Source organism: Scleropages formosus, chromosome 5 (assembly GCF_900964775.1).
Source record: "Scleropages formosus chromosome 5, fSclFor1.1, whole genome shotgun sequence".
Classification (NCBI taxonomy): Eukaryota; Metazoa; Chordata; class Actinopteri; order Osteoglossiformes; family Osteoglossidae; genus Scleropages; species Scleropages formosus.
This window is the reverse complement of record NC_041810.1, coordinates 31,267,899-31,293,141: the sequence shown is the minus strand read 5'-3', so window position 1 is coordinate 31,293,141 and position 25,243 is coordinate 31,267,899. Positions and strand designations below refer to the sequence as shown.

General features: G+C 42.9%; 1 protein-coding gene across 2 annotated transcripts; it reads left to right on the top strand.

Annotated features, from left to right (window-relative positions):
• The first annotated feature begins 236 nt into the window (after positions 1–236).
• slc6a2 (solute carrier family 6 member 2) lies at positions 237–22,113 on the top strand. 2 transcript variants are annotated; one of them, XM_029252430.1, is made up of 14 exons: positions 237–637; positions 2,133–2,264; positions 3,003–3,240; positions 12,588–12,726; positions 13,691–13,825; positions 13,990–14,093; positions 15,470–15,594; positions 15,829–15,941; positions 16,586–16,714; positions 17,950–18,049; positions 19,084–19,184; positions 20,745–20,912; positions 21,624–21,695; positions 22,032–22,113. In XM_029252430.1, exons 1-14 carry the CDS (start codon positions 334–336, stop codon positions 22,053–22,055), a joined length of 1,884 nt encoding a protein of 627 aa, XP_029108263.1. In that variant the 5' UTR covers positions 237–333; the 3' UTR covers positions 22,056–22,113. The 2 variants fall into 2 exon arrangements, with proteins under 2 accessions (XP_029108263.1, XP_029108264.1); XM_029252431.1 differs by having other exon boundaries at positions 21,624–21,699; positions 22,036–22,055.
• Positions 22,114–25,243: the final 3,130 nt, after the last annotated feature.

Genomic DNA, 25,243 nt, shown 5'->3' with positions numbered 1-25,243 from the left:
AGCGCTATACTGGAATTGGAACGCGCCTTCACAGTGCGTGAGCGTGTGTGCGCGCGCGCGCGCGCGATCGCGTCTGGGCTCCTGTCATCCATGCCCGTTGAGTCACAAGCGGTGTGTTTCCCGCAGCTCATGTGGGCGCTGGATGCCGCCGTCACCCCCCTCCCCCTTCCCCCTAGGAGAGCAGAAGAAGCGCGCTGTGTGAACGCAGTTTGCGTTCCCTCTTCATCAGCATCATCATCGTCATCATCATCATCATCATCATCATTATCATCATCACCGCCGTCTTGGCCATAACGAGCGTGCGGGCGGCGAGAGCTTCCCACCCGCTCCAGGATGAACATCCAGGTCCTGTCCGACCACAAGCTCTCGGCGGTGGTCCCGCTGAAGCCCTACAGCCATGTGGAGAAGAAGGACGTGGAGCTCATCCTGGTGAAGGACCTGAACGGGGTCCAGTACACGAGCTCGTCCATCATCCCCGCGCCCGACGCGTTCTCGCATTCCGCGACCAGCCCGTCCGGGGACCAGGACCGGGAGATATGGGGCAAGAAACTAGACTTCCTGCTGTCCGTCATCGGCTTCGCCGTGGACCTGGCCAACGTGTGGAGGTTCCCGTACCTGTGCTACAAGAACGGAGGAGGTGAGCCGAGACCCCCCGCGATCAGCGGCGCGCGGTGCGCGCGCGCCCTGACGCGCCTTCGGGTCGTAACGCACCGGCGCGTCGCCGGAGCCCCAGACACCTAGCTTCCCACGTGCGATCGGTGTCCTCCCGGGCTCGGGAAACCCCGGCACTTTAAGACTCACTTCTCTCACAAGTGATAGGAGGAGTAAAAAGATAAATATATATTTATATATGTTTTATAAACCCTTATTCCTGGCGCTTGTTTCCTGCGTAACCGCGCGCAGGAAGGACCGAGCGGGTCACTTGGAGTCCTGGAGCTCCTCGCTGCCCAGTGCTTTACTACATCATGGGTTTTATTTCTTATTCATATTTATCTGTCCGTAAAGGACATCCGTTTGTGCTTTTGGAGGGACTCGTCATGTATGAAGGGGGCGTGTCCACAAGGAAAAGGTGGAGAATGGACCTGTTTTGCGAAATAAGTGCAGGAGAAAATATTGCAACCTTTTCTGAAAGATTGCAGTTTTGTTAAAAAGTAGTTAAAAAAAACAGTTGAAACTAAAGTCCTCTTATCTGTCAGTTTCACGTGTTGATATTTAGGACTGGTAAAGATTTCTCTATTTACATTTATTTGTTTCTCTCAGAGTTTTTTCCAAGGGAGTTACAATGTTTTACCCCTTTAAATACCTGTGTAATTATTGCTGCATCAATTCAGGGTAAGTGCCTGGCTCAAGGGTACTACAGTAGGAGTTAGGATTCAAATCTGGATCCTTTAGGCTTAAAGCAGTAGCTCTAACCACTGCTCCACCTGCTGCCCCATTTCTATTTTTTATTAAAAAAAAAAAAAAAACATTCTTCTGCTGCTTATTCTAAAGCTGCACGAACTTTATCATCGCGACTTGGGAAGCAGGTGGCGTTGCGATGAAAACACCAGAGTCCTTGAGTTGTACCATTGAACGGGGCTGTCCACCTAATCTTAACCACTTCAGCGAAATCAAGGACCAAAGTGTCCAGCTTGTATGTATCGTAGTGGGTTGTACAGAGGGGCTAGTAGTGTAGCAGTCAGTAACGCTGCTTTGGTTTCAAAAGTCTCAGGTTCGATTGCCACCTACAGCTGTAGTACCCTTGAGCAAGGTGCTTACCCTGAAATTGCTCTAGTAAAAAAAATAATTAGCTGTAGCAATAAGTAAATATTCATACGTAGCTTAACATCGTAAGCTGCTTCAAAGCATTAATAAATGTAAGTGTAATATAAATAAGTGGCCTTGAGTTCAATAATCTAAAGCTATTAAATATTAATAATAGTGAATAAACCAACAGCTATAAACCAAATGCACAGTGTAGTCCTAACAGAGTCTCTGTGTCCATTATAATAACTCTCAGGAAATATGTGAAAGGTTCCCCAATGTTTTTTTTTTTTTTTTTTTTTTTTTTTAAATCTTTTTTCCGGAACATTTATTTAAAACGCACATAAGTTGACTTTTTTTAAAACAAAGGTTGTCTCGTGCCCTGCCAGGTGCCTTTCTCATCCCCTACACCCTGTTTCTGCTCATTGCCGGGATGCCCCTGTTCTACATGGAGCTTGCCCTGGGGCAGTACAACCGGGAGGGGGCTGCCACAATCTGGAAGATCTGCCCCGTGTTCAAAGGTAAGGGCGCAGGTTGCTGTGGAAACAGATGGGGAGGGGGGCATCGGTAGGTAGGCGCATCATTACGTTAATTGTATGAATCGCAGTGCAATAACCAGTGTTAAAAATAAAGATCAACCTTTGCAGCTGGACTTTAAACTGCGAAATGTAGTTGATGATGGTGGTCAGATCTGGTTGAGGTGGAGCTGATGTTCAAAAATTTTTTGAGTTAGACTTCTTCATGTGGCTGTAGTTCGGCCGGAGAGCACCGGTACCTGGACTTTTCGGCCCATTTAGGTGCCGTGCTGTAGGTAAATTTACAGTTTTATAACAGGGTGGATCCTTCATTTACACGACTGCTCACACCACACACTCAGATGCGTTTCTCTCCATACATTTACATTGACCTTAAGGGGCTGATCAAAAAAAATGACTAAAAATATGGTCAAAAATTGCTCCTTTGTACCACTCAGCAGCCTTTGAATTCAGAACTTATAAACAATAAAACCCCATATGAAAATGTACTGCGTTCTTTCACATGTTCATTTTAATAGCTTTCGCAGTTATATGCAAGAACTTTCTACAGATTTTAAAAAGAATTTATTTCAAATCACCCCTTTAAATATATCTTGCGCCACACATGGCGATCAGATTAAAACGTCTGGTTTTTCTCAGACGACTACAATTACCATCCTCGTGTTCGCCGACACGGATGTTTAAATCTGTTATATTTACTTTTTCAAACCACTTTTGCTACAGGAGTGGGCTACACCGTCATTGTCATCGCGCTGTACGTGGGCTTCTACTACAACGTGATCATAGCCTGGTCCCTATACTACCTGTACTCCTCCTTCACCAATGAGCTACCTTGGTTTCGCTGTGGGAACGTCTGGAACAGCCCCAACTGCACAGATCCACAACGGGCCAACATCTCCTGCCTTGGAAACGGGACTATGTACTCCAAATGCAAGAACACGCCAGCCGCCGAGTTTTACGAGTGAGTTCCACGGGAAAGAGGCTCATGTTGTACTGCTGGTGTCCTTGCATTAGTTGAACAATGTCTGAAAGCTTTCACAGCATGCAAGTTCTCCCTGTGTTTGTGTGGGTTTTACCCAGGTGCTCTTGTTCACTCCCACAGTCCAAGGACATGGGTTTCAGCTGGGTTGATGACTAAATTTACATGTAACTGATGCTTTTCTCCAAAGTGACTTGCGGTGTAAGTTACCTATAATTACTTATCCATTAATACAGCTGAGTAATTTTAGTGGAGCAATTTAGGGTAAGTACCTTGCTCAAGGGTACTACAGCTGGATGTGGGATTCGCAACTTTGGGTCCAAAGGCAGCAGCTGTACTCACAACGATACCAGCTGCCCCACTGGGTGCCCATTGAGGGTGTGCGTGTGTGTATTTATCAAGGGGTGAGTAACTGTTAGTAGCCTAATGCAGTGTGTTTATTTGACTTGGCAGCACTTAGACTAAACTTACCGTTACGGTCACACAGCAGGTAGCAGTGCTGTTTGGGACGTAGGTTCGAATGCAGCTTTGGGTGGACACAGTTCACCAGTCTTTCTCATGTTCACAACCCAAAGACATGTGGAAGAAGGCAACAATAAACCACTTCCTTACCCTCCTTACCATGAAAAGCACACAACTGGTCACCATGACTTTGATTCATGATTTACCTTTGATAAAAGCTTTAGCTAAATTCATAGTGGAAATAATAGTAAGAATGTATCGTATTATTACTTCTTTTTCATATCTGTAGACTTTACTCTTTTGCACTGGCGGGTGTCTTCACTGGAGCAGTTGTAAGGGGTACGGCGGTAGGGTCCATGTGTAGAAACCGAACCTCCAGGTCTGGGTTATTGAACTTCAGGGGTTAATACAGTGTGTTTCCAGTGCTTTTGTGAGCAGAGAGAAGGGCACTTTCAGGACGTGCAGAGCTGCATGGAGCTGCATGGGGTTCTATTAATTAGATGCCGATGTGGTCGGTTCAGTCAGCATGCCTCGTAGCCCGATTCAGCGTGTACAAAGCAGGAGTCCCACCACTGCGTGTTGCATTTGTTCCATGTGGTGCGGAAACTTCTGGTTGATCTAATGCAGGTGGGCTGGGTTTACCTGACCACACCATCTTTAGGTCACTTGAGTCACCAACATATGTGACCCTGAGCTTCTAAGACCATGGAAAGATCGTCCTGGAGAATGATCAGCGCTCTGCGTAGGCCACCGTGCCATCTAACATTACCTTCCTCTCGAGTGAGAGTCAGAGTAAGTTTTTTGACATCTGTCGTCAAAAAGTAGTGGTTTGACATTTGCTTGGAGACCCGTTAGAAGACCTGCTGAGGAACCTTCAGATTGTAACTTCAGATGCTCCATTCAGCTCTTAGCAGTATAGAACTGGATAAGATGCAAAGGTAGACGTAACAGTTGTGTTATGAAAATAGGAGAAAAACAGTTTTGCTGGAGATCGGGGAATCAATTGATATGATCGATCTGGGTGACGTGTGAGGTGTGCGTCACCATATTCCACTGAAGTGGGTCAGCGCCATCGAAACGTCTGTGCTGTGTCCTCATATCATGCGCTGGGCTCTGCCGTCTCGCTGTTTGAGGCAGGCGTGTCCAAAATGCTTAACGTTTCAAGAGAGGAGAGGAAAAAAAAAAGCCATCAGATTGCACGTGAAAGAAATATAGCTTTTCCAGGGTAAGTGTGGATATTGGAAAGGAGGTCCTCAGAATGAGCGGGACACTGAAGGAAATCACTGGACCCCAATAAACAGCGTCCAAGACAAGGACGCTGTAAGCAGCAAGCCGCTGTTCTTCATCACACCTTCTGTGTTTCCTTCATTATAGTTGTTGCACTTTCCACACTTCCCTGGTTTGTGGTCTTTCTAATTCCTCAAAGAGTGAATTTTGCCACCCTTGACAATGACAAAAAATCATGGGTGAGACAGGCTGACATTACAGCAAACTATACGGCGATTATACCTGAATATGTTAATGATGGCCGCCCGCTTTCCCTCCACACAGCGCGCTGTTCAACACGGCAACACGGATTCTCATGGAAACATTTGCTGTGCATCCAAAATGACAAAATGCCGCAATGAAAAAATGCCAAGGATACAAAGGCTCGGGTTCCAACATAACGGTGAAAATGTTTTTCGGGTCCTAGGCGGGATATACATACTCTTCTGGTCCCCGTTGCTGACTTGCCCATGTTCTACACAGGACTCCTGTTGATTCACACACACACACTGTCTGAAACTGCTTTTCCCATATGGGGTCGCGGGGAGCCGGAGCCTAACCTGGCAATACAGGGCGTAAGGCCGGAGGGGGAGGGTACGCACCCAGGACGGGACGCCAGTCCGTCGCAAGGCACCCCAAGCGGGACTCAAACACCAGACCCATCAGAGAGCAGGACCCAGTCCAACCCACTGCGCCACTGCGTCCCCCCCTGTGGATTCAGGAGGTAACAAATCAGGGTGGATCCAGGTGAATGTTTAAGTTATTTAGGTTTCAAGGAGGGTCCCGACTGAGCATTTCACAACGTTGCGAACAATAGCATATTTCACTCTGCACATAGCCGGAGGATGAGTCAGACCTCCTCCGTCTAAGGAAGCGGTTACTCCATCCCAGCTCCACCGAAAATATGGCATGTAATGATAAAAAACAGGCCCCGCTGCCACCACATTCCCACTGCTTTCTTGCTACCATTGGAAGGGTCTCATGATTGAGCTACAGAAGGTCCAGTGACCCCCACTGGACCAGGGATGAATAACTATCTTTGAATTACACTCATCTATATATATATATATATATGATATATGGGGTGGCACAGCAAGTAGAGCTGAGTTTGATTCCTGCGCAGTCTGTGTGGAGTTTGCATGTTCTCCCTCTGTCTGTGTGGGTTTCTTCCGGGTGCTCTGGTTTCCTCCCACAGTCCAAAGACATGCTGTTCAGGTTCCCCCGTAGTGTGTGAGCGACAGAGAGAGAGAGTGTGTGTGTGTGTGTGTTACACTGATGTATGGATGAGTGACCCAGTGTAAGTAGTGTATCTAGCAGTGTAAGTCACCACGGTGAATATGGTGTGTGGGCTGATAACATTACACAGAGTTCGTTGGAAGTGCCTTTGGAGAAAAGTGTCTGCTAAGTACATGTAGCTTGAGAAGAAGGGTGCTCAGTGAGCCTCCAAAAGAGTGCTGCAAGCCCTGGGTTTGGACTCTGAGCTGTTAGAGTGTGTTTCTATAGGTGTCATAGCAATGCATTAAAAGGAAATCACACATTTTCATTGCTCTCCGGATCAGCACAGAGGTGATTATTATAGTACAGGTGGTCCCCGATTTACGATGGTTCGATTAAAGATTATTTCGACTTTATGATGGTGAGCTGGCGATAGACATTCAGGAGAATCAGTACTTTGAATTTTGGCGTTTTCTCGAGCAAGCAATATGGGGTGTGATAGTCTCTTGCGATGCTGGGTAGCGGCAGCGATCCACATCTCCCAGTTTGTCACGCAGAGGTGTGTATTAGGTGTGTTAAATGCATTTTCAACTTACGATATTTTCGACTTATGATGGGTTTTGCGGAACATAACCCAATCGTAAATCGGGGACCGCCTGTATAATCACTGATTAGCACCAACCTGGTGTGTGGTGTGGTAGGACAGGGTAACGTTGAATACCAATTACAGCCAAAGCATAATAGTGAGGATTTTAACCATTTGCGATGTGACCATTGTGAATGTGAGCGTGGAGACAGGAAAGGAAATTCGCACCAAGATCCCCGCTGAGCTATGAAGAATGACTGTGTTCATTTAATTTGAAATTAGTTTAGTTGTTTTTTCAGTGTCTTTTCCTAATGATAGTTAATTTCCTGAAGCAATTCAGTGTAATAGGTATTTTGCAGCTTGGCTCTTTGGAGTCTTGAACCTACAGCCAGCAATAAGAAAAGCTTGATTTTGCCAGGTCACTTTTGCTTTTGAAACCGGCAATACAATGGCATGTGTAAGAAGACAAGGTCATCACGGTAAAACCCAAGTCTGAAATGACCGATGGTACCATTGCGTAACTTTTTCCTTGATAAACTCTCGGGGGTGTTAGATCAGACACGATTAATTGTTTTGGGATTCGCCAGTAGATTTCTTGAATAATTCTCGACTCTCCACATTCACGTAAAGCTTACTATACATTTTTGATAGTGATGAAAAAAAAATCCTGGGTATGTTAAAGTGCATGGTTTCAGAGGGCCTTTAAAGATATGCAGTATCTTTAGATACAAATATACTAATTTAGAAACAATTGCGATAATGGGCATCATTTCTCCATTTTGGCCTATTTAGAGTGTAATAGAAAGCTCTCAGAAAGAGCCAAGAATGTTTGGCATCCCCTCGATTTAGGCGTAATTAGTCTCTACGGACTGGCAGTTGTATTGTCTGACTCACTTAAACTGCTGATTGGAGATTATTTTAACAAGGTTTTCCCTTTTTATCCGAGCCAGCAAGTGAGGATGAGATAATGAAACCGGTTAGATTTCATCAAAACAATGATTTCAACATCTGTATGGACTGGAAGAGCAAGTCTGCTGTTTAGATTAAATGTGGGATGTCAAGTTATCATATATGACCTTTTTAATATGACCACTTTGTTCACCCCGTGCTGCAGTGGGTGTAAATTATGGCACTGCGCTATTTTCCAGTGTTCCATCATGGATCAGAAGATCTTTTAGACCTTTTTTTGAATTTTTACTGAAACAAGCGAAAAATTAGTGATTTTCCGCATCAAATCACCCCTCCTTCCTTTCTGTGAGTCCAAAGCAGCGATGTTATGACCCCCCCCCCCACTAATCCATATCTGTCAACGCCAAACAATTTTTGAAACAGTGAGTGTGCAGCTTCATATTTGTACCAAATTTAGATATTAATGGGGGGGGAATGCACTACAAGGTGTGCACCCCGATGTGTAGAGTTGCCCCTTCGCAATTCTAGGGTTGCGGGTTTGGATCTGACTACCTCCCTTGGTGTGACATTCTCACAGATGGTTTTTTTAATTATTATTTTTTTGCCGCATTCTAAGGAAATGCCATTCAGGTGAAACAGATATTTTTCCCACACTGCATCTGAGTATGATAGGGTGTCCAATTTAGACCCCGTGCTACACTGGATAAGCTTCAGGCCCTCGTGAACCTGATCGGATTAGTACTTCCAGAAAATAGAGAGACGGATGAGTGGACTTCAAGGCATGGAACTGATTAAGTTGAGCAATCATCAGATTGCACTTCTCATGTCAAATGAACTTGATGCCTTCATCTCGGTGGTGAAAAAAGGAGTAAATCATAAATCTGCCTTGGCAACTGCTGTTTCAGAGAAGTGCATCAATAGGGTGACCTGTGCCAGAAGACTTGATATTCAAGCTCTTTCTTGTGCTGCCCAATGACACCAACCCCTCAGCAGAGAGTCTGAGTCGAGTTCTTGTGGACCCAGCCCGTGTTTCACATTGAGGCTGCCAAGAGTTGTTTTGATGGCATCCAAGATGAGCGGCCCCACCTGGATTCTCCAGCGAGTTCTGGAACAATGAGTTGAGTTCGGTTCCCAGCCCTGCGGTGAACCTGGGGGACGCCGAAGCCAACGCCCCTTAGTGTTAACTGGACTCACGCTGCTCCAAGACAGAGCTTTAACTCGGTGCCAACCCTCATGCAAACCCACTGACAGCTGGCTTTGTGGAATCAGAAGAAATGCACGTTTTGCGAAAAACAGCGGGGTTGAGGGTTTCATCAGTTCCCGTGTTCTTTATTGCTCTTGGCTGCTCCAGAAGTTGAGGAGACACCATGCAGGTTTTTTCAGTTAAGGACAGGTTGAGAAACCAGTGGTTTCCCTTTGATTCAATAAAATGCTCAAAATATCGTTTTTCGAGCCAGAGAAGGAAGCTGGCACAGGGCTGCATCTGCAAACCAAACTCTGACATACATCTGATGGATAGATTACTTTCTTTTATCATTATTTGTGGTCCCTATGGAGAATAACACAAAGAAAATTCAGTCCACTTTCCTGTTACATCTACAGTGTATATTCACAATACACAGATTAAACAACATTATTGTCATTAGTGGTATTGTTATTGCTATTCATTTGTATTTTCTCATTAGCTTCAAAACTCCATTTACATTTACATTTGTTTACCATATGCCTTTTCTCCAAAGCAATGTACATCTCAGAGAAAAACACAGAGTGCATTACATCAACAGGAGGAGAGATCTGGATGCAGACATATGATTCTAGAACACAGTCAATTTGTCACAGACCACAGTATAAACCAGGGTACATTTCATGAGTACCTGCATATAGAGTTTTTTGTTTCATCTTTAAACAGGTAACGTAGAACACGTTTCTTGAGAGCACGGGAGACTCAGAAGTTTAGAAGGGAGTCTGAAAGAGGTGTGTTTTGAGACGCTTCTTAAATGTAGAAAGATTCAGCAGTTCTGAGGGAGAGGGGGGAGGTCATTCCACCGCATCAGAGCCAGAACCAAAAAATTCAGTGCTTTTGATTTTGAACTGAATGCAAATTCCAATTTAACAATGAAGTAACTGAGAAAAAGGTTGTTGGTTCAAGCCCCAAGAGAACAGCTGTTGTTTTTCTCTGGTTGTACCTTTAACCTGCATTGCTGGAGTTAAAATTGTAATTTATATATATATTTGTATATATGAATATCAGCTAAGGAATTAAATATATAGACAGGGTGAGACCAGGGTGAGAGCGAGGCCCACTGGGTTCCACACTCACTGTTTTACAAGCTTTGGGATTCTTCATAAAGTACCCAGCACTGTGAATGGCCGTGCTGAACAGATAATGTAGTGGAAGTTTATGCAGTAGATAAAATATTGGAAGAGAAATGAGTCAAAAAGAGATTTGCTTTGCATCATGGGAGGGATTCAGCAGCTCTGAGGGGCAGAGGGAGCTCATTGCATTACATTGGAACCAGAACCTGGAACCTTCCAACTTTTGATTTTGGACCTTTTATATATGGGACCACCAAGCGACCAGAGGTGGAGGAACTTAGCAATTTTTATGCAAAGGCCAGCATAATTCCTACATGGAGCTCCTAACCAGTCTTTTGCCCACATTTTTTTTTTTTTTTTTTACATTTTTGTACACAGGAAACAGGAAATCAGCCAATGAGCTCTTTGAAGTACTCTAATGCACTCAACCCACAAGGTGGAAGCCCATCATTTACTTGAGGTCCTGTCTGAAACCGTGAGGCTGAAGAACACGCCGAGGGCAAGCCTAATCTCTGGGCTGGAGAAGTTCACCCCATGTCTTCTGCTCGCCTTGTATTTATGTGCAAGCAAAACGTTTGAAGTCCTAAATGAAGGTCTGAAAGCACCACCACTTCCGGCAGTTTGCAGTTAATGGTGGCGTCAGGGAATGTGTGGGAGCTATTACTGAAGACCTCGCAGGACCCTGCGGGCTGGTGCAAGCTGGTGGACTGGACAGGATCTTCACCCAGCGCTCCTAACTCAGTAGGGAGCAACAGATGCCCTGTGAAGATCCTGCATGAACCTGCCCCTTTTCTCCAGTAGTCATCTCTTAACAGCAACACTAAAAGTGTTCCGACTCATCCCATAAACATGATGCCATGATAGGCTTGGTGTCTCGGGGCTTGATGATTATGTTGCTGAGCAAAATTTTCTATTTTATGCCCGATGATCCAGACAAACTTAGTTAAAAAGTTTTATGTTTTTGATTATGATGGCTGATCTCGCCAATGCATTGCACAAGAGCCACGGTGCAGTTTTAGTGGCTGCTCCGCACTTTGTTCATTGTTTATTGCTATATAACCACATGTAAATGTCTGGAGGAAATACAACAGCAGAAATGATGCATTTAGCTCACAGGTATGCCCTTCCCTTGGTAGCCCATCTGTTGGCGACAGCAGGCTGTCAGTGCCAGGCGCTGTTAATCACTCCACCCCTGTGCCCGTGCAGATGCACGAGCAGTCCTTTCGCAGCCATCCATTAGTAGCTCAGTCACCGTGAAAAGGACCCCAGCAGAATGGGCGCATGATGTGGCGGTGATGTCGGTATTTACGGGAGATATTTTACAAAAAGGTGGCTATAGGATATTCATTATTATTATTATTATTCCCATCTGGATGTGTCCCCTCCCCTTTCAGCCTTTCACCCTGTGTTGCCAGATTAGCTGCAACCCCACCCAAGACAAGTGGTTGTGAACAGTAGGTGTTTTATTATTATATTTGGCATACTGTCCAGTGTGTGCGCCCCCTCAGTCTTGTGTCCAGTGATTCCAGTCCACCTGGACTCTGATCAGGACAAGCAGTTTATTAAGATGGATGGATGGGTTGTTATTATTATTATTATTAATACACACACACACACACATTTTCAGAACCGCTTGTCCCATACAGGGTTGCGGGGAACCGGAGCCTACCCGGTAACACAGGGCGTAAGGCCGGAGGGGGAGGGGACACACCCAGGACGGGACGCCAGTCCGTCGCAAGGCACCCCAAGCGGGACTCGAACCCCAGACCCACTGAAGAGCAGGACCCGGTCCAACCCACTGAGCCACCGCACCCCCCTATTATTATTATTATTATTATTATTATTATTATTATTATTATTATTATTATTATTGACTTGCTGGGTAATTCGTAGCCGTGGTTGTAAATGTGACGGTTGCAATGTTGGGAATCATGAGTCACCTAGTGATCTGCACCCAGTGTTGTCACATGTCTATATATGTGTTTGTTTGTTTATAAAGGTCCAGCAGTTTCTTTGTCTGTTTGGTCCCGTCATGATCTTTACAGCACACTGCAGAGAAAACGGGTCATGTTGATTCAACTGCTGGAATCCTCAAGAGCGCCCATCCTACAGGCTTCAGAAGAATTTCTTTTTTTTACCGTTTCACTGGCACTGGAATAACTAGGTGTGGAGGTGTAATATACTGTGTCAATAAGGTAATTATGTCAATAACTGTGTCAGTAATGTGGTTAAGAGCTGTCATGGGCTGGAAGGCACGTAACCCTGGCTCTACTCTTTAGGGATGGAGCAGGCAAACCCTGTCATCAAATCTATATATATTATGGGCTGTGGATACAAATGGTTCACCGTCAGACATGAAGTAGACTGGTGTGGTGATCACACAGGTGTGGCCACAGTCCTATGACCCTTCTGTGGTGGCAAGAATGACTGAGAAAACAGGGAAGATTGGTAGCCCAGTTTCTTGTGAGCATTCAACCATCTGTCAAAGAGACATCACGTGCACTTAGAAAGATGGGAGAATGAGGGTAAAGAATGAGAAAGGCGACTAAGTCCTTCCGATGCATGTGCATAACAGGCGCGGCATGCTCCACCTGCATGAGAGTGAGGGCATCCATGACCTGGGCTTGCCTCGATGGGAGCTCTCACTCTGCCTCGTGGTGGTGGTCTTCATCCTCTACTTCAGCTTGTGGAAGGGCGTCAAATCTTCGGGGAAGGTAACCGCGGCCTTGCACCTGCCAACGTCTTCTTCACTGTACCCGACCCGATGACCATGTCCTACCAACGTTCACCACACTGGAACATTAGTCTGGGATACACAGGTACAGAGAGAGTAATTCAGAACCCAGGTGTGGTGAGCATCTCTCTTAAAGACCACAAAGACCGTAAACCCTCACATATAATGATAGTTGATACCTGCAATCACAAGTTTTACTGTAATGTAAAAATATAAAGATATCTGTATAATATTAAATTTATACATAGTACACTCTCCACTATGCTTGGCTCGGTAGTGCCAACAAGTGCATCAGGGGTTTATTATTGATGGAAGTTAAATTTATTGTAAGTTTAATATGTCAGTAGTTTATACAATACTATTATGTCTCTAAATAAATACACTGTAGCAGAAAAAGTGAAGATAATAAATTATTCTGAAGTATACGAGAACAGGGTAGCTAGCCATGAATTTGGCACTGTAGAACTGATTTGATCCTGGGTGACTATACAAGTATGTATAAACAGTATATATTAAAGGCTTAATTTCTAATGACGGTTTTTGATTTAATTGTTGAACAACTTCAGGGATTATATTTTTGTCGTTATTTTTTGTCTCAATGACGAGAAGGGTTACATCTTACAAAATTAAGGAAATATTCAATTAAGCTGAAATATCAATATATTTCAATTGTTCACATTTATAAAAAAAAAAAATCACGATGTAGATGTAACTGTAAAAGCCGAGTTGTCATATCGCCGTGTTACGGCAATGTGATCCCGCCGACCCACAGCCTGAGAAAAACTTCGGAAAATTTTATCCCATTTATTTTGTGTCCCTAAGCTTAAAAAATGGATGAGAACTGCACTGTTTGCAATTTTTTTGGTAGATTGGTGGGGTACATAATGTATTAATACAGTTGACTGCCATACTGTGTATGAGCATGTGTACCTTCTTTCTGCCAGGTGGTGTACATCACGGCTACCATGCCCTACGTGGTACTCTTCGTCCTCCTCATCAGGGGCGTCACCCTTCCTGGTGCCATCGATGGCATCAAGGCATACCTGCACATTGACTTCAAACAGCTGAACAACCCCACGGTACGACGCCACTTCTGAGCTCGGAGAGTGAATGACATGCATTGTACTTCGCCCAAGTAAGGACGAGTCAACCTTCGTTGCAACGAGTCGAGTTCTGAACTCATCGAAATATTCGGGAGTTGAGCTCGGAAGTGACTAGCTAGCTGTTTTTTTCTTTTCCTCAGGTCTGGATTGATGCAGCGACTCAGATCTTCTTCTCCTTAGGAGCAGGTTTCGGGGTGCTCATTGCATTCGCCAGCTACAATAAGTTTGATAATAACTGCTACAGGTAAGAAGAGACACTGGATCATGGTCTTTAGTCCCAAAGGGCTGTCCTGCTCACCCATGATGTGTGGAGAAGATGCATATGGATCTTTCCTGCCGTTGCCCATGTGTTTATATCTTTGTATCTAAAACCCACAGTACAGCGCAATAAAAAGTGTGTCACTGCAGGTCAACTTGTATTGAACATCTACACCTTGGATTCTCTCACAGTTATGGCTAAACTACTGGACATCACAATGGGGTTAATTTAATCAATAAGCCAGATCCAATTTTATAATTAGGCAAACAAACTAAAACTGGTACCAAAATTTGTAAATAAATTGTAATCTTAGGAACAAATAATAAAGACCTTTATTAATAATAGTTAATAGTTAATAACAGTTTTATCGGAAAATAGATTTGCCACCTCTATATATTATGTAAACATCGTACTGTATGACACACCACTACCCCCATGTCTTTCAAATGTTTCTGTGAAACAAACTGTCATCCTTCACAGTAAATAGTAAATGTCTATTTGTTCCTTTAACAAACCAGAAAATAAGTTCAGTTATCAGTTCCTTTTCAGTTGTTAAAGAATAAATTTGCATTCTCTCCATATTTAATGTTCACATACCTTTAAATAATTACATAAAAAATATCAGAAATACAAATTTTATTTTTCATAATCTGGATGTATCTAAAGAAAAAATTTTTTCTTTTTTCTATTTTTTTTTTGTATTTGTACCTTAATTAATTTGGAGATAGAAGTCTCAGGTGTGCCAGATTGATTGTTGCCTAGTGCCAGCCATGCAGTTATTTTAATCAATTCTTGGTGGGAGACATTGCTCCCTTTTTAGTTTTTATTAATTTACACATTTTTAAAAAAAAAAAAAAAAAGAAACAGAACCACTGCTTACTTTGGTGTGCCTGGGCCAGAATTTTCTTGAAGTTGCTGGCGGTAGCAACTGACAAAACTGCAGTGTTACTTGTTGCCTTGATGCTCTATTTCATAAATTCAGTACTTGAATAGTTTTTGACCAGATGTTTTTACTTTTCCTTGAGTAAATTTTTGGACACGTACTTTTACTGGAGTAATTTTTGAAGCAACATACTTTTAATTGAGAGCGTGGTCGCGTGGCGTGCTTGGCCAGGTCCTGCTCTCTGGCAGGTCTGGGGTTCGAGTCCTCCTTGGTGTGCCTTGCGACAGACTGGCATCCTGTCTTGGATGTGTCCCCTCCAGCCTCGCCCCTTGCGTTGCCGGGTTAGGCTCTGGTTTGCTGCGACCCCACACGGGACAACTGGTTTCAGACAGTGTGTATATCCACCTCTGCTTTGGGTCATGGTTAGAATATGAATCCCAGCCTTCAGTCCAACAACCTGCTATCTGTCCTCTTGCAGGGATGCTATCCTGACCAGTACCGTCAACTGTGTCACCAGTTTCTTTTCTGGTTTTGCCATCTTCTCTGTGCTGGGGTACATGGCCTACAAACATGGAGTGAAGATTGAGGAAGTGGCCACAGATGGTGTGTGTTGGGGTTCCTTCCATCCTCTTTCCCATCCATTGCCTGAATATTCAGTATAATGCAATTTTGTGATGTGTTGAGAGTCCCCCATATGGGACACTGTCACACGTCTTAGCTCTCCATAAATCTGTAAATCAGTGGCACATGCTAGATCTACGTTAACTTTAAAATGCATACCTGCAGAAAGTATATTATTAATATTTTTATATCTGTCCTTTGTGTTTTCAAATGCAGGAGCAGGGCTGGTGTTCATAATTTACCCTGAAGCCATCTCCACTCTACCAGGGTCTACCTTCTGGGCCATAGTCTTCTTCATTATGCTCCTAACACTTGGCATTGACAGTTCTGTGAGTGTGAAATGCAAACAAAATACACACATGTGCATAAATATCCACATAGGCACCCATAGGAGGTGCACATATGCACGTACATACACACAGCAACTATACATACACACATATACATGCAGAAGAGCAATCTTTCAGTCAGGCGTCTACATAGTTGACACAGATATTTTCAGCAGCATATTCTCATGATTCATAATTAAAACTACTCAGTATGGCATCATCTGTGTGAAGCCTGATTTTACAAGGCGCTTTGACACAAGACCAGAGATCACTGCCCGGTCTCTGCCTTGTATAGCTGAGTTCTGCTAAGTTGTATTCTTGGCTGTGATTCAAGTACACAAGAAGCTTATCTGCAGCAAATTGAGTTAAATGGTTGAAAAAAAATCAGGAAATCAAAAACCCGTTTTACACTGTTACGTAACATTGCTATGCTGAATAACATTACGGTGTTTTTTGTAGCTTGGGCTCGTTGGCCAAGGACTATTGTGTGTTTGTAAATGTCAAAGTCTGAACTAACTCAATAACAGCGGGTTTAGTCTTCACTAATTTTTCTCCTTTTCGGTTCTCTCTTCTGTTACTTGTCTCCCACAACCATTCCCATTCTCACTCTGCTACTGCCCCTCTTTTCCTACTCGACCTCCCAGATGGGCGGCATGGAGGCTGTCATTACAGGCCTCACCGATGACTTCAAGTTCCTCAAGAGGAACAGGAAGGTGTTCACCTTCGTCATAGCTTTCGGAACCTTTCTGGTGGCCTTGTGTTGCATCACCAATGTAAGCTACTACCTTTCTGTTGTTTGAAGTCTTTCTCTGCCTTCTATGGGCATGACCTCAGTCTACAGTAAGAAGCGGTACCATGGTTATGGAGTAGGTGAACTTAGCAAGAGCAGGTGGTCCCCGATTTACGATGGGGTTATGTTCCATGAAACCCATCATAAGTCGAAAATATTATAAGTCGAAAATGCATTTAATGCATACCTCTGCATGACAGAGTGGGAGATGTGGATCACCTCCCCTGCCCAGCATTGCTAGAGAGTATCACTCCATATATCGCTTGCCCGGGAAAAAATTTAAATTCTAAATTTGAAGGATGGTTTCTACTGATTGTCCGTCACCAGCTCACCATCGTAAAGTTGAAAAAATCGTAAGTCAAACCATCGGAAATCGGGGACCACCTGTACTTTGTTAAGAGTTAGGTATCTACTCCAGCTTGATACCAGCATCTTTCAGGTTAGAAGTTCATTATTTTAACCATTACATTACCCTGGAGGTGAAATACTGTAATGGGTGGACTGTAGCTGTGAAATCATCCTTCATAATGAACATTTATTGACCCTATGTACCTCCTGTCGCCTCAACTGAATGAGGGGCTTCAGATAATCCAGTCCCATATGACAGGTGCATCCTAAACAACCAGACCCTGTTCAGCTTACATTGTAAGAGCAAGAAGGTGTCTAAATAAAAAAATATATACTTTAGAGAAAATATTTGTTTACCAAGGAAAGATACTAGTTCAAGCTAAGAGCATTGATCAAGTTCCTTTAGACTGGAGGGTGGTGTCGCCGTTATGATGGTTAGCTCTGGCCATCACACACGTACTTAAGTTATATTTTAGTAGCCTCTCGGAATGCAGATTTCAGATTTATTTTCACAGATGGGTTCTTGGAGAATTATTTTATTTGTCCTCTTTGTGGATATGACTAAGTTGACTTAGAACTAAAGGACTTAGGACTGAAGTACCACTACCACCTTGGATCTTCATAAGGTAACACAGTTTGAAGGAATATTAAGATATCTAATAAACTCTTTTATAATAGATGTACATGGCTTTAATTATAGGCGCATAGCTCTATGAAACAGAAGTCATTGTGAAGTCAGTCAGTTAAGGACTTTACTCAACAACAGTAGTTCCCCTCCTGGGACCTGAGGCCACTGTTATTGAGGATTAACCTGATCCCCTTGTTAATATGCAATACATAAAGTGTGTCCTGTTTCTTTTTGGTCTCCAGGGTGGGATCTATGTAGTGACGCTGCTGGACACCTACGCCGCAGGAACTTCTATTCTCTTTGGGGTGTTGATTGAGGCCATTGGGGTCTCTTGGTTCTATGGTGAGTCGTTCAAACCCTCTCCCCGTTTGCTACTTTTATGCAAGTTTCTAAATGTATATAATGTAATATGTTGTTTGGTGAAAATAATAAACGACAAAAAAAACTGAAGCTGGAAGCACTGAAGAAGAAATATGTGAAAAGCTGGATATGATTATGCTGGAGAAAAATGCTGTTATACTGAAGCCTCTATTTTTTAATGGCCCTCATCCTTCCGAGAAATTAGTTGATTTGGCTGGAAAAAGATTATTGAGCTGTTTTCTCAGCTCATGCTCTTGATTCCCACACGATTATCCTGCTTGTGATCCATATGTGATACAGTCATTAGCTTGCCCCTGTTACAACCATGACCCCACTGCTTGTGCTGGAGGCTATGGGTTTGGACCGCAACCTGACCCCTGCAGAGTACGCACCACCCCAGGGGTGGACACAGGTGGACGCAGGCTTTGTGCAACCCTCCAGCTACAGCTGCCATTTCTACTGGACTCTACATTTATTCAGATCCCCAGCCCCCCCAGCTCATCTCTTCCCCACACAGACTTTCCAAGGAGGGGAACCCACAGAAAGACAGAAGGGCGTCTTGTTCAGTAACCTTAACAAGGCACCATGACAATTTGATTATTTCAGATGATGTTCAGTTATACCGAATTTGCCGTGAACTTCGCTTAACCAGATCTGTAGCACCGCTAGAAAAGAAATGTTTGCTTCAAATACTACCAAACTATATTTCCCAGTAAGCTTGAAAAGTAACTTTATGGCTGGTTATAGAGTGAATATGTCATCAGTTGTCAGCTGTGGGTGGGATTCTATACTGCTATATCTATGGAAATGCATTGTAAGCTTCAACTGCTTCACGGATGGCATGGGACCTTGGTCCTTTAAGAAATACAGTCTGTACCGGTATTGTTTTAGGTCACTCGGTATTGTTGTTCTTATTAATTCATGAAGGGCAAGGACTGGACCACATCTAAAGAAACCTGTTGCCCATTTAGAAACCTCATGTAAAGGGGTATGTCTGTGTTTGTTTTCCACCACAGGGGTGGACAGATTCGGTGAGGATATTGAACGCATGATGGGCTTCAAACCAGGCCTGTACTGGAGACTCTGCTGGAAGTTTGTCAGTCCTGCATTTCTCCTGGTGAGTTTGTAGGACGGGTGGGTGTGTCCGTGCCTATATGCATATTTTTACGAATATGTTTTGAGTATATACATATGTGTATGTCCTTTTAGATGTAGAAGTTCAGTAGAGATAAAAGTCTAAAAAAATATTAGCGCATACGTATAGTATATATATATATATATATATAGATAAACTGTAGATATAGATATATTTATAATTTTGGTCAAGGAGTTTAGCTTTAATGTTTGGTTTTAAGTATTTTATGTCAAATAGATATTGTAAATCTGAACACCAGTTACAAATAGATATTACTTTTGTCTATGATGCCCATTCTCTTACAGCTGAGGGCGATTTTTTAAAAAGTTTTACTTCATAGCTTCATCATAATTTAAACCAGTTTTTTAAAATTCGATATGAATGTATTGTATGGTCCCTTGAAGCAAGCTTTGATTAGTGCAGATTGCAGATAGAGGGTTGTTTGTAAACATGGTAAACGGACATATGCTTTTCATCCCTGAGTATTATTTTTGGGTTTTTGAATTGTTTCTGATGATGAGGGCCAGGTTTAAAACGCGCACACACACACACATACACACACACACACACACACACACACGCACACACACACACACTCTGTCTTGTCATTCCACTATGCTCTGCCTGCATCTCAGAGCTTCCCATCAGAAGGGTTTTAATGGGTCACTCCGATGTGATGCAGCACGTAACACTCAGCAAAGCGCTGTTAGTCCTTCAGGGAACCCCATGAGCTAGGGTGTCCCCCGACTGCGATTCATCAACAAAACACAATACATTTGTTGGAAATTCATTAGAAATTGGCATCAAAGCCTTCTTGGGATGCATAGACTGTTTCTGTTTTTTTAGTGCCAATAAATATGTAATTTCTCCCATAATTGCTGACACTTGCAGCCTGACACGTACATTGTTGTGTGACTTGTAGCCATCGTATGTCACTAGTGTGCTGGAGATCAGCACAGTCTCAGCCACATAAGTGTAGGCAAGAGCATGTAGAGTTATCATGCCTCAACATGTCCAGGAGGTCTTTAGTTGTGTAACTATTTACACTCTCAAGCTACAAAGTAGATGGTTGTTCCAGTGTACTGGCTTCCCTCATTGGTAATTCTTTTCCCCCAAAAACAGATTTAAATTTGCATTTATTCTTTTAGCAAATGCTTTTGTCAAAAGTGATACATAATTTGAAATAAACAAAAGTTAATTTCACCAACAGAGGAAAAGGACTTATAGATGCAGACAAGACTGCCAAAGAGTCAGTTTATCCGATACCAGTTTTTGATTTTCTGTTGATAGAAAATGTAAAGGTGATGGTGTGATGCAAGTTTATGCAGCAGACAGGAGATCAGATGTGATGTGGCTATGAAAGAGATAGGTTTTGGGACCTTTCTTGAACGTCGAAAGGGATTCAGCACCTCTGAGGGACAGAGGAAGCTCATTCTACCACAATAAAGCCAAAACCAATAGTTAAACTATGCTGCAGCTGATTGTTTGTCATATTTTGTTACAGAATCTGTACGTGACCAAATATCAATTTCTCTTTCGCAGTTTGTGGTGATCGCCAGTATCGTGACTGCCCCTGGCCTGAAATACGATGAATATGTCTTTCCACCGTGGTCCAACGCAGTTGGCTGGATCATAGCGATGTCCTCAATGCTCTTTGTGCCTGTCTATGCCATCTACAAGTTCTTTAGCATTCCTGGGAGTTTTAAACAGGTTAGTCCAGAATGATGATTACTGGGACTGCTGCTTGCCAAATAGCCAGTTTCGTCACCTTGCAACATTTACATTAGTTAAGTAAGCTGACACTTCTCTCCAAATCAGCTTACAGCTTTAAGCTACTTACCTTGATATATGCATACAGCTTGGAATTTTTTACTGGAACAATTCAGGGTAAGTACCTTGAGTCTGTAATAAAGGTACTACAGGCTCAAAACAAGAGTCTTTAACTGAATCAAAGGATTTTGATGACTGCTTATTATAATTCCAGAGTGAGATACATGTTGGTAATTGTCCAAATTGGTCAGAAATACTTTTCTAGTTTCTTTTTTTTTTTTGCAGAGACAGCAGTGCTTGATTTCTAAAACAGAAATTGTGAAGTCATTCTTCTGTATATCCACTCAAAGTCTTAATTCTCCCTCTTTCATTACATTTATTCATTCAGGTGATGCTTTTCTCCAAAGCAACTTATAATGTTATGCTACCTACAGTTATTTACACAGCTGGGTGATTTTGCTGGGGCAGTTTAGGATAAGTGCCTTGCTTAAGGGTATTACAGCTGGCATGAGATCCTGTGACTTTTAGGTCTAAAGGCAGCAGCTCTAACCACTACACTACCAGCTGTAGTTCTCTTTCATTAATAGGTGTCCTTCACAACTTCTAAATGACTGGTGAGCTGAGAGATTTCCTTAATATTTTGCGTTTCAGAGACTTGCGTACTGCATCACCCCTGAGCACGAACATCACCTGGTGGCTGAAGGCAGTGTTCGGCAGTTCAAGGTACGTCCAGATACAGGGACTTCTTTGGGCACACAGCTCATACGCATATCCTTGGGTTGAATCTTCTAGTCCAAAGATGTGCTGTTCAGGTTCACCCATAGTGTGTGAGTGACAGAGAGTGTGTGTGTGTTCGACGGATGTATGGATGAGTGACCCATTGTAAGTAGTGTATCTAGCACTCTAAGTCACCATGGTGAATAAGGTGTGTGGGATGATAACACTACATAGCGTTCATTGGAAGTCACTTTGGAGAAAAGCGTCTGCTAAATAAATAAATGTAAATGTAATTTTGGTCACTAGGAAGCAAAGCGAGCTTTGTAAAAATTCTGATTGCAGAAAGAACACTGGCTCGCCATTTGACACAACGACAACGTATATACAGCTGGCCCAGCGAGATGCGACACGCAGTTTCTCAGCCGCCTGGTCTGCAGTCCCAGTCCTGGTGACAGAAGGCCTTCCATGAAGAATTTCTTGAGAACTCCACCTGGGTGGAGCTCCTTTATGTTCTGAACAGTGTGATGCATAGTATGGTTTGACCTTTGGGTGCATTTTTTTGGGAACAGAATTTTTTTTTCACATTTCAAACCTCTTCGTACCATTTGTACCAGAAATTTCCAGGTAAACTTACATTTTTGTCTTTTGTTCATTCCACATGTTAATGTTGTGACTGTTCCAATATTTTAGATGAAGTGTTGTATGAAGTATGCAGGCTGGGTTTCACACAAAAATACCAAATCGCTACCGTTCCCCCGGAAGCACAAAAGGGCGCAGAATTACTCATTAATTTATTGTGCTTTTGTGAGTCGTCCTTAACGAATGCCCCTCGACTTTGTGGTAAATGATTGATTAGGTTAAGGAAAAAACCAGTGGCTATAATTTCTTTCTTTCTCACAGTATTTCAGAGGTGTCTCTTTGGCTAACATCTCAGGAGATGACGAAGATGGTTTTGGCAACGTGTCTTAGACTGGTTGCTCTGAGCACTTTACTCAGACACTCGAGGACCTTCTCCATGAATGTCACCCTGTGTCTGGGCAACAAGGTCTCCACTTTGGTCCAGTGTGTCATTGTATAGGAAGTTTAACAGATTTTCCCAGCATTTGTGCAAACAATGTCATGGGTGCAGACTGTTACCCTTGTTATGCTTTATTTCCCTTCCTTTCTTGCATTCAGTTTGCATTAAAAAAAACAAAAATCCTCTTTAAAGTTCGTAAAAAAGACATTTTTCATAAAGACCTATTTGAAAGGATAACAGCTTGACTAAGACAGTGCCTTATCAAGTAAAACATAGCAGTTTCTTCTCTTGTGGACTGGTCCTTTGCGATTTGTTTGCTTTCCCCAGAGATACATCGAACATCTTTTTCAACAGAGCTAGAATAGAAGAAATGGTTTTTATTTTTTAACCAGTCTCCAAGAACCTCGTACTCCGCCCCTTAAAAATTACAGGTGGAACAGGAGTTGGTTTAAGGAGCACGAAGTCGAAAAAGAAACTCGGAGGAATTCCCTTGTTTCAGAGAAAAATCCAAGCAGCGACTGCTGTTGAGAGTTACAGACATGGAACTAAAAATGGTCTTCTGCCGACGAGCTGTGTGTTTTTTTTTTTTTTTTTTGCAGGTCGAGTGAGTAGTAGAGCTGTGGCAGTGATGATAATAAGATGCTGTGCATTACGTAATGGAAATATATGCTAAAATGTTTGGTTTTGTTTACATAATATCGCAGCACTGTGGTCGAATCCCCAACCCGTTCCCCAAAGTTCCATAGTTTCCAAAATCTTTTTTTTTTTTTTAATTTACAGACTTTTATAATTACAACCAGCTGGTTTTTGTCTGCAGATGTTACAGCGGATACTATCCGTGTTATGTGGCTGTTTGTGGGGTGGAAGCATCCACATGGGTTGGAGAGAGAGTATGTTACGAGAAAAGAGGGAAAAAGTTGAATATTTTCCTAGAAATAAGACTTTTACTGAAAACGAGTCTCAACTGTGGACAAAGTCCCTTTAAGTTATAACTACAAAGTGGGGCAAAACCAAAGCGGGAGTGTTCGTGTTGGCCAGAAAACCAAAAGAAAAACTCTACAATGAAAAAGTGAAGCCATGTTCCATGTCATGGAGCTCTTCTCTCCAAGTTCTTCAGAGCAGCTGCCTTCAATGTCCTGGCTGGACTGTCTCCTTAGCACTCAGAAGATGGTCTTAGTCAGTTGGGTTGGCCTGGGGTCGGTTAGGGTTTGGGTTAGGAGGCGGGTTCATCACGGTCGGCTCTGCCCCGTGCTGCAGCTTCACCTCTTACCAGCTCATGGGCATAATTTAAAATTGGAAAGCTGTCTTCTGAACACCATATCAAAACATATTTTCATTCCAATATGTGTACGCGGATAGAAAATATAATCCGTGAGTGCTGGAAACGTGGAGGAGAAATTATCCTAGCGGGTGCCGAAGCTTCTGAAATAGCGTTTATCTGGGACCGCAACCACAGCTGTAACTGCATTTGTTTATTACCGTGTGAAATATGGACACAAATGTGAAATTAAGACGGGTGCATTACGGCTACAGGCCTTCATCGGCGTGAGCAGATATTCGTAAGACGTGTAAATGACTAGCAGACATGCAAAGTCGTACGAAGTGACATACAATTACATGTAAAAGTGAAATTTATAGGCCAAAAACCCGCGTGCTGTTCTGCATAGAGGTTCGTCTTATTGTCCATTTTCAGTAGTGAAAATGAGCAATCATTCTGAGATATAATGGTCTTCCTTTGTCCAGCCAGTTTTTTAACGTACTCTTCTGGATCTAGATGTCTTTCTGGCAGTAAGAGTTTATGTGCTCTTGTTTGTCTCACCTCCTTGCCAGTTGTGAGGGTCTGCTTTGTATCACAGTTGGTGCCATTTCTGAAACAATTATGCTGTAATACAACGTACATTGTAAACCGATTTTTGTCCCATGATCTTCATTATTACATATAAACGTGGGTCACATGACTGTTTTTTTTTTTTTTTTTGCTGTTTATTTCCATCTTGCTAATGTACACACATGTTGATGAAGACCTGGGGACAAAATGTGTCCGTGTCCCAATTCCATACTTGTGTATAATAAACAAATACAGTTCCAGTTTTGAGTGCTGTCCTAGATACGGGCCACTCTATTTCGGTACTTGTATGTAACTTTTGATTCTTTATCCAACATGTCCCTGGTCTAAAGTGGGCGCTATGGTAATGATCTCTTGGGATTGTGTAGGATTTGCTGGTTTGTTTTATTTTTTGAGGACCCCTTGCTATTCGATTAAAATTTTGCCCAAAGATTTTTTTTTTAGTGCTTATGGCTGCTGGATGCCGGACAGTTTTAAAGAAATGATTTGCACCTCCCTCCCCAGTATGATTTCAGTATTGATAAAGAGGATATTTCAACAAATGCACATAGTATCCTCATCTCTATTGTCTATTTTTTCAGTATTCACAGGATGAACCCTCAGTCCCTCTCACGGCCTTGCTTTTTGCTCTGAGAAATGCTTTGCTCCCAAAGACTACGAGCGAGTGTACGTCTGTGACTGTTTGTGAAC